This window comes from Phoca vitulina, unplaced genomic scaffold (assembly GCF_004348235.1).
Source record: "Phoca vitulina isolate PV1807 unplaced genomic scaffold, GSC_HSeal_1.0 scaffold10, whole genome shotgun sequence".
Lineage (NCBI taxonomy): Eukaryota > Metazoa > Chordata > Mammalia > Carnivora > Phocidae > Phoca > Phoca vitulina.
This window is the reverse complement of record NW_022589713.1, coordinates 45122843-45133199: the sequence shown is the minus strand read 5'-3', so window position 1 is coordinate 45133199 and position 10357 is coordinate 45122843. Positions and strand designations below refer to the sequence as shown.

At 43.3% G+C, this 10357-nt stretch overlaps 1 protein-coding gene across 1 annotated transcript in view; it reads left to right on the top strand.

The window, feature by feature from the left end:
• The first annotated feature begins 838 nt into the window (after window positions 1–838).
• The window catches only part of WDR48 (WD repeat domain 48), a 46067-nt gene continuing 36548 nt past the window's right edge, over window positions 839–10357 (top strand). Inside the window, exon 1 of the mRNA XM_032408969.1 lies at window positions 839–935. Within this exon, the coding sequence (XP_032264860.1) occupies window positions 888–935 (48 nt within the window). The 5' untranslated portion in view covers window positions 839–887. The remainder of the gene's footprint in view (window positions 936–10357) is intronic.

Here is a 10357-nt window from a genome sequence, read left to right as displayed (position 1 = left end):
TTCATATTCTTTTCTTTATCCTGTCTTTGAAATTTGAGTATTTCAGTTTCATCATACCTCAGTTTGAACTAGCCATATTTCAAGTGCTCAGGAACCACACGTGCCTAGTGGATACTGTATGGGACAGTGCAGTTCTATAGAAATCACTTTCACAAGGAGTCTGACCAACCTCAGCACCTAAAATCAGTGCCAGGAAAGCATTCTTAAGTCAAACTTTCATCCGGAAGATCTAACTGTCCCAGTATAAGAGATGATTTAAACCAGATACAAGAGTGAGCCCCAACTCCTTCAGGATTCATTAACTTAGAAAGTTGTCTCTGGGAACAATTTAATGTTCATCTTCCTATAACATACTTTATCTCTTATTTAAATAGAAACTTTGCTCCTCCTTAAGGTATGGGCCACCTTCTTTGCCAGCCATTCTATTTCTCCTCCTTCAAAGCCAATTTATAATTCTCCATTTTTAGGTACTTCATGGCAAATCTGTCCGTTCCCTTGGCTGCCTAGGAAAGTTGGGGGGCGGGGTCTGTCCAAGCCTCCCATGTCCAGTATACATTCTTTCAGTCTTCGTTATGCCTGCTTGGACCTCTGGAGGAGGCACCCCGGAGAGCAGCGCAAGTCATGGTTTAAGGCCCAGAGCTGGAGTCGGACTGCTCCTTCAGTCCAGAAAGTGGCCCTCTCTCTGCCAGCACTATACGCACGCAACGGTTTTTAGGTGCTTCAACCTCACCCGAGAGCCACTGCCCACAGCGACAAACAGCATTAGGTGAGCACAAGACAAGCCCGACCTCGGCTTCACCACCTGCCCTTGGATAAAGGGCAAGAGGCGGGATATCCGCCCGGTCGGGAACACTTCCGGAAGTGACGTAGCAGTGTCAACATGCAAGATGGCGGCCCATCACCGGCAGAACACGGCAGGGCGGAGGAAAGTGCAGGTATGGGAGTCCCGCTCCTCGACCTCCTGGACGTGGCCTGCGGCCCCGGGCCCACCTGCAGCAAGCAGATGCCTCGGGCCGCGGTCGTCCAGAGTAGCGGCTTGGGGAGAGCGGGACAGGGCGCGGCCGGCGGTGAGGGGTGGGGCCGCGGCGCTAACGGCTTGAGGAAGGGGCGGGGGGCGGCTGGCTGGGCCGGCCTGGGCCCAGTCCCGGGACCTTAGGGTGCGGGGTTTGGAGCTAGGGCTTGCCGGACTCCAGCTCTTTCGTAGGCTTGGGCTTGCGGGATCTGGATGGGCTCGTTTCCCGCCCACCTGCCTCCCCCTTCCCTTGCTTTTCACCAAAACGCTCTGCCCTATCCGCGTCTGAGACGAGGCCTGCGGGCACTTCCCCGGCGGCGGCGGAATGGGCCTGTGCGGGGGCGTGGCGGGGCGCAGATGGCTCTGCGGGGTTTCTGCGGAGGATTCTGCACAGGGGAGCCCTCTGCCTTTTATTTATTTTTTTTCTTTTTGCGGAAGCTTTGTCCCTTGTGAGGTGGAAACGACGTGGAAGTGTGCTGGTGTTAGTGGGGAAATTATCATTTTTATTAATTTTCTTCATCTTCATTGTGCATCCTTGATTCTTTCCTGTTTCTAATGATTTATTATCCAAGGGTAAAGAGTTATCTAATCCTTTCGTGTTTCTTTATGCCTTCATGAATCCACTTTTATTTTGGGTACGATTAAGGGTTATCGCTACCTAGTATTTTCAGCTGTGCAAGGAGTAAAGGCCCTATTACAAGTGTTTACCTGCAAGTAAATTGTATATAGAGTGACGGTTTATGTGCTTATTCATTAAACGTTTACCGAGCACTTAGTTTAGTCCCAAAGATGTGCAAAGATTTGAGACAGTATGGGAATAAGTAATACCCAGGATCTCTTTATGAAACACATTATATGTAGTTCTGCAGATTGAAATCGATTGTTTAATAGGTAAACAGGACAAAGTGATCCTTCAGTAAGGTAACCCCAGCAGTGGCTGTAGGCCATTGTCTTCTGGGCAGTTTACTTATTTGTTTTATTGATCTCATTGATCACTGAGCGTTCACTAGATGTCTCTGAATTGAGTGAAATTAATAAGAATCTAAAATAGCTTACCCTGTTAGGTGATTTTTAAATGCATCAGTAACAGGATTTAAGTAACCCCAGCATCCAAGCCAGGTGGGTGAGAATATGTGCTGTGGACTAAAATGTAACTCAAAATTGTCTTAATTGTCTTCTAGACACTAGAGTGGTACACTTCTTAGGGTAGTAAGGAGAGTTAATCAGGCATCTGTTACTTGCATTTAAATTTAAAGGCCATATAAAAGTACAAGATGAGGAAATGTAAATTCACCACAGGGTGTATGGAAAAATTGAGTGTTTTAATAAGCTGAATGTGAGCCATCACATGTTGAATGAGGGAGATAATTCCATTCTTTGCTGGTCATAGTACAAAACTACAGTTTGGGGTTCAGCACTTAGTACCTTGTTCTTGATAGGTCTAGCAATCAGATTGGTGAAGTAACCTGAAACTATTTCCTGTGAAGAGCATCAAAAGAACCAATATTAGCCTGCTGAAGATAGTTGCTTTCAGAATTTGTCCCCAAGGTATAGAACCAATGTGAGAAGCTACAGAGATTGATTGTATCTCAGCGTGAGGGAGAACTTTTGTTTATGGAAGTGTTTCAAAAAACCCCACAAACAATACAAAGGTATAAATGGTAATTGTCCTCTACTCTTCAAAGAATGCTACTGTGGACGGTGTGATATATAACCCTAGACCAGTTTTTTGTATTTTGTTTTACTCTGAGCACTGTTGGCATGTTGGGCTGCATGATTTTTTATTCTTTATGGGGGGGTCGGGAGGGGGTTCTATGCATTATAAGTTGTTCTGCATCATCCTGGCTTCTGTCTACTAGATGTTAGCATCTATCCAGTGTTGACAACCAAAAATAACTAGATACTTTCAAATGTTTGCGGGAGGGTAAAATTGCCCCTGGTTGAAAACCAATATTCTATACCTCTTTGTGCATGTGTACCCAACTTACGTGATTTTTTTTTAACTCTAAACAAAGTCATAGTATTTATTGTTCAGTGTCTTGCTGTTTGTCAAAATTTTAAATACACATTCCCATTGATCCAGCAATTCCTCGTCTAAAAAATTGTTTTACAAAAGTGCAAATGAGGGGCGCCTGGGTGGCTCAGTTGGTTAAGCGTCTGCCTTAGGCTCAGGTCATGATCCCAGGGTCCCTGGGATTGAGCCCTGCATCAGGGCTCCTTGCTCAGTGGGGAGTCTGCTTCTCTTTCTCCCTCTGCCCCTCCCCCAGCTCATGTCTCTCTTGCTCTCACTTAGATTAGGTTAATTTTAAAAAGTTTAAAAAGTGCATATGCATATATCTCTCTAGTTGTACAAGAGTGTTTATTTTAGGAATGCTGTCATTGTGAAAAAAATCTCGATGTCCAACAGTAGTCACTTAGCAGATAAATACACTTACCTAGTGGATTAATTTGCAGTTGTTAAAAAGATAAGCTTGATCTGTATTATTAAAAAGGAATGGTGTCCAGAAGTCAAAAAAACAAGTCAACATAGCATAGTCCCATTTCTACAAAGGAAATAATGTGTTTTAAACGTCTGGAAGGCAATTACAGTGATAGTCTCTATGTATTAGATTATGTGATTATGGGTAAGGCAGGAAATGGGATATCTTTTATTTTAAAATATATATTAACTTTTATATTTTTGAGCTTTTTACAACATTCTTTGTTTTTATAAATAAAATCTTTCCATTTTGGAGAAAGTGTATATGGCTACCTAAATATATTTTGCCTCTTGGCTGTCTTGTACCAAGAGGCAGTAGCCCTGAGCTTCATTATTAAATTGTAGGCCAAAAAGAACCCTTGAGATTTATAATATTGATAAATAACCAGTGGAGAGGGGTCCAAACATACTGCTTATTAATTATAGACATAATGAAGAATGAGCACATGTCCTACCATCTTCAACTTCTCAGCAGCCTGGAGGTGAGTATGAGGGGGAGGGGTGAATTTGTGATTGGCAGAAACATGATCAGACAATCAAATGTATGAATTCAGATAGATGATGCAGATTTTTTCCTGGTAATCAAGATATCAAAACAAGTCTCTTCACTCCCTGGTGGTCCCTTACTGTTATTATTTTCCAATAACCACAGTCTATTGGTTGACTCACTCTCTTTCTCTCTCTCTCTCTCTCCTACTTCCTCCCTCTCCTTCTCTTGCTCTCTCCATCTTTCCTTCAACTTGCTTCAGAATTCTTGGAATGAGGTTGTCACTGCTATTCCTGGTTTAGGAGCAACAACCATGCCCTAGTATCCAGTGATGTTTCAAGTATATACATACTTGGCCTTCCATAACAGGATTCTTTTCCTTGGAAATGACCCCAAATCCAGCTTAACCAGGCTTACGTAATAAAAGACATGTATTGGCTCAGGTAAATGAGAAGTCAAGAGGTGGTGCTGGTTTCATGCAAATCTTGAACCAGCAGGCTCACTGTGACTCTCTAACCTAAGAAGTGCTGTAAAGTCAGCTTTACCATTGGGCTGCTGATGAGTTATCTTCTATTCCCAAACTCTCAGCTCTAGGCCTTCCCTCTTGGTCGCTGTCCCATCCCAGTCCTCATGTCTGTTCACACAGTATTCAAGGCTACAGTCTCTTAAGTAGCTCCTGTACATTTTCTCTAGGATTTGTTTGCCTTGAGGAGCAGAAATGGGTAATGGAGAGGCAACCAACAAAGGTCTCTTTTATCAGTACTTACCTTTTTTCTCTGCCGAATATTTAGTTATTCCAGACCTATTCAGAACTCAGTATGGGTCTTATTTCTGATTCTGAGTCCAAGTTCTGGGTTGGTTGTTTAATCTTTGAGACTTTTTTTTTTTTTAAAGGAAGTAGAATGATGCCAAATCCTGACTTCTCAAGGAAAGACCCTTACAAATTAGCTGTATGTTCAAGATGAGTTACTTTTTATGTAGGATGGGTAGTAAAACAAATTATACCAATATGTCATCCATTGGAACAGAGGTCAGTAAACTTTTTCTCTAAGGGGTCAGATGGTAAGTATTTTAGGCTTTGCAGGCCATTTTACTATGTCATAACTCCTCAACTCTGCTATGATAACGTGAAAGCAGCCATAGACAATACCTAAATGAATAGATGTGGCTGTGTTCCAATAAAACTTTGTTTACAGAAACAGGCTTTGGCCTGGATTAGGACTATGGGTGGTTTTTTACTAGCCCCTGGAGGAGTTTTACTAATGCCCCCTGACCAGGAGAAGTCAAGCTAGAATTTGTCGTATTTTTATCTGCAAGACTGCTTTTTAGAATAGCTTTTAAAATCAGCACTCTTGAAATTAGGTACAAGTAGAAAGTAATGGTCCACAGGATTGAACAGATGTGAGAATTACTGCTATCCGGCCAATATTTTCTTGGCCAAATTTAGCCTGATTTAGCCTGATAGCTGGAAGTAGCCTTACACTAAAGAGCTGTGTGATTCCACTTATAGAATGTTACAGAACAGACAGAACTAATCTGTGGTGAAAAAAGTCAGATCTAGATTGCCTAGGAATGGGGTGTAGAGGTTGGGAAGCAGAGGAGGGAACTTTCTAGGGTGGTAATAATGTTCTTTATGTCTTGGTAGGGGTTTATATTAAACAGATCCATACATCTGTTAGAAGTATTTGTGTACACATAAGATTTCTACATTTCATTGTATGTAAATTTTACCTTAAAAGAAGGAGCCATTTAAAAAAAAAAAAAAGGGAGCCACAAATAAATAATGAACTCTAAATGATGATATACATGTTGGAGTGCTTAGGGGGAAGTGGTATTGATGACGTGCAACTTATTTTGAAAGGCATTGAAAATAACAGGTCAAGTGGTTGGATGGGTATGAGATAAAGCAAATCTAAACAGTGTTAATTGTAGAATAGTTGTGGGTATATGGATATTTGCTGTGTAACTCTTTCAACTTTTGTATGTGTTTGAAATTTTTGTAATATAATATTGGGGGAAAATAAGCTTTAAAGGTTAAAAAATGGTTAGTGATAAGCAGCAGGAGGAGGGGGATATTTTAGTTGTGGTGGCCAGAGAAGGCCTTGCTGAGAAGCTGACTTTTGAGTAAGGATCTGAAGGAAATGAGATTGCCATCTGGAAGAGCATTCCAGTGAGAATATCAGATGCAAAAGTCCTGTTTGGGAATGCACCTGGCTTATTTGTGGAACGCTAATGATGCCTTTGTGGCTGGTGTGGAGTGAGCGAGGGAAGAGGAGCAGGAGATGAAATCAGAGCGATAACTGCAGGCCAGATCTTTTAGAGCACTACAGGTCATAGGAAGGGCTTTGGCTTTTGCTCTTGAGTGAGATGGAAAGCAGTTGGTGAATTTGGAGCGGAGGAATATACACAATATATGTGGGTTTTAATGGGACCAGCCTGGCTGCTGTATTTGGAACAAACTGAAGGTGAGCAAGGGCAGAGCAGGGGGACCAGTAGCTATTTAAGAAATCCAGGTGATAGTGCTCCATGCAGGGTAGTGAGATTTTGGAAGACTAGATGAGACAAATTGAAGTAATGATGGCATCAAGGTTTTTGGCCTGAGTGACTGGAAGAATGGAGTTGCCATTAACGCCCATCAGTGAGGGAGACCACAGGAAAAGCTAGTTTGGAGAGGGCTATTGGGAGCTTGGTTTGGGCAATGCCACAATTAAGATACCTGTTAGACAACCAAGTGGAGGTGAGTCAGTGCACATGGTGGGGGGGCAGGGCTGGGGAAATAGCCCAGAGTGCCTCCTTTGTGAGCCTGAAATGCTTTATTTGTTTTTTTTAAGATTTTATTTATTTGATGGAGAGAGAGAGAGAGAGCACACAAGCAGGGGGACTGGTAGGCTCCCTGCTGAGCAGGGGGCCTGATGAGGGCTAGATCCCAGGCTCAGTCCCAGAACTCTGGGATCATGACCTGAGCGGAAGGCAGGTGCTTAACCAACTGAGCCACCCAGGCACCCCGAGCCTGAAATGCTTTGAAGTATCCCTTCTTTTCTTAAAAAGATGGTGAATTTTGTACTTATTCTATGATATATCCGTATTTGTTTTCATATAAAAAATTACTACTGTGATAAGCAGAATTCCCCCTCCGCCCCCCAGCAAATGCCCATGCCGTAATCCCTGAAACTTGTGAATATGTTATATTGCATGATAAAAAGGACTTTGCAGATGTAATTAAGGTTACAAACCTTAAAGGGGGGATTATCCTGCATTATCCCAGTAGGCCCAATTTAATCATGTGAGCCCTTAAAAGCAGAGAATGTGGGGTGCCTGGGTGGCTCAGTGGTTAAGCGTCTGCTTTCAGCTCAGGTCATGATCCCAGGGTCCTGGGATCAAGCCTGGCATCGGGCTCCCTGCTTAGCAGGGAGCCTGCTTCTCCCTCTCCCACTCCCGCTGCTTGTGTTCCTTCTCTCGCTGTGTCTCTCTCTGTCAAATAAATAAAAGTCTTAAAAAAAAAAAAAAACCACAGAGAATGTTCTTCCAGTGGACACAGAAGTCAGAGAGATTTGAGGCACTAGAGGGACCCTTTTCTGTAGGAGAGGGCACATAGAAAGTATGAGAAGGACTACAGGCAGCCTGTAGGAGCAAGGATGGAACCTTGGCTGATAGCCGGCAAGGAAACAGGACCTTCAGGCCTACAACTTGAATGAGCTTGGAGGCCAACTCTCCTAGAGCCTCTGGGAAGGAACACAGAGCCATCAGTCAACTCTTGTCTATATTGGTCTGTGAGAGCAGAGGACCCATCCAAGCTCTGTGTGGACTTCTGACCTTCAGAATTGTGAAATAATAAATGGGAGTTGTTTGAAGCCACTAAATTTGTGGTAATTTATTATGTCAGCTACAGAAAACTAATCTGATTATCATGAAATTAAAATAATCAAGGATAGTTTCTCTCCTGATTGCCTCTCCTGTAGCCTCTGGCACATTACCAATAACTCTAGGGGTGTTTAAGCTTCAGATGCAGAGACAGATCACATGAAGTTTAGTGGATCGTCCCCATTGTCTGATTTCTTTACTTTGGGTCCCAGACAGTTGCTGGGGAAATTAATCAAACAGTGCTTACTAAGCCAGCTACAAATACTAAAGAGTGTAACCTAACCGGGTACTTGGTGCTGGGGCACTGCCATATTCTTCTCCTTGTTTGTCCCTTTACATGTTTCTTCCAAAATGCATAGCTCCTACCAAAGGTCTGGCTTCCCGTCCCTTGCAGAGTTCTTAAAGTACCCTCTGCTCTTCCCCCTGCCCACTTTTTTTAAGCAAATTAAAATGGTCAGATATGAGTCTTCATCTCTGCTTTTGCCTGTATTCTTGACTGTTTAATGAGGTTTTTCCAGGACTTTGCTCACTCATTCATTGCTACTATCTCCAGCACCTTCTGCTTTTCTTTTTCTTTTACTTCCATCTCTTCTGCCTACAAAGCTTACCTATATCTTGGGGGGCTGGTGGCAGCAAACTTTATTTAACTTACTGTGACTTCTCTTATATTCTTTCTCCACTAGAATGAAAGCTCCTGGGTTGCCTGGGTGGCTCTTCTGGTTAAGGGTCTGCCTTCAGCTGAGATCATGATCTCAGGGTCTTAGGATTGAGCCACGTGTCAGGCTCCCTGCTCAGTCGGGAGTCTGCTTCTCCCTCTACTCTTCCCCCCCTGCTCATGTGCTCACGCACTCTCTCTCAAATAAATAAATAAATATCTTTAAAAAAAAAAATAGAAGAATGAAAGCTCCAGGAGGACTATTGTGCCCACTCACAAAATCCTCAGTGTTTAGAATTGAGCCTGGCCACTGGTGGATGCTTCATCAATATTTGTTGAAAGAACTGCATTCTGTTTTTATCTACGGCCATTTATTTTATTTTATTTTATTTATTTATTTGAGAGAGAGAGTGAGTGAGAGAGAGGGCACACGAGCAGGGGCAGAGGAAGAGGGAGAAGCAGACTCCCCTGCCAAGCAGGGAGCCCGACTTGGGGCTTGGTTCCAAGACCCTGGGGTTATGACCTGAGCGAAAGGCAGACGCTTAACCGACTGAGCCACCCAGGTGCCCCAATTTTTTTTTCTTTAACAATAGGTTTTTGGGGGTGCCTGGGTGGCTCAGTAGGTTAGGTGTCTGGCTCAGGTCATAATCTCAGGTCATATGAGATCAAGCCCCTCATTGGACTCCATGTTGGGCATGGAGCCTACTTGGAATTCTCTCTCTTCCTTTGCCTCTGCTCCTCCCCTCCCCCTTGCTCTCTCTCTCTCAATAAGTTCTTAATGTGATATGTCTTGGAATATATCAGCGTATACAGTTCATTTTCTTATATTTTGTAAGATTTTATGTATTTGAAAGAGCATGCACGAGAGAGAGGACAAGCAGGGGGTGCGGCAGAGGGAGAGGGAGAAGCAGGCCCCTGGCCGAGTAGGGAGCCGACACGGTGGTCAATCCCAGGACCCCGGGATCATGACCCAAGCCGAAGGCAGACGCTCAGCCAACTGAGCCGCTCAGGTGCCCCTCATCTTCATTCTTTAATGACCACTTAGAATGGATAATTAATCTGGTCGTTTCCTTTTTGAAGATACTATTGCTGTTTTGTCCATCATACTAAAATTTACTAAAAAAAATTAATAGCAGTTAAAAAATAGTAAAGGAGGTCTTAGAAAAGTAAACAAAAGGACAAAGATCCATAATATAGAAAGCATAAAAGATGAAGGATCAGTTTGAAAGTTCCAACATCTGACTGATGGGGGTTTAAGAAGGAGCAGAGAAAACATTATTAATGACTTGATAGAAGAAAGTTTTTCAGAGCTGAAGTGCCACAAGCTTCTAGGTTGAAAGGGCTTTCTCAGTGCATAGCAAAATTAATTGATAAGGACCAAAAACTAAGTAAATAAAGCAGCAAGAAAATAGAGAAGATCCTACACACTTAGGAGTGAGGGGAGTGGGCAGGTGGCGGTACAGGAAAGAATGAAAATGAGATCATTTTAGAATGGAATGAAACAGAATGGCATTGAATTCAGTGGCAACACTGGGTGCTGGATTGGAAGTTGGAGCAGTGCCTTCAGAAGCAGAGGGGTTTTTCTACATGGACTTCTTCACCCAGCCAAATCCAGTGTAGAGGTAAAGACCTTTTCAGGCTTGTGAGGGCTAAAATCACCTCCCATGCACCTTTTCCTGTGTTAGTTTCTTGAGGTCCTGGGAATGTGCTTCAGCAAAACTGGGGAGTGAACACAGAAAGGAGGAGACGTTGGAATTCAGGAAACAGTGGCTCAAACCCAGCCCAGAAGAGCAGTAAAGGGAAGCATCAAAGGTGACAGCTGTGCCAGCAGACAGAGAGGGCAGGTGGCCTGGACCAGAGTGA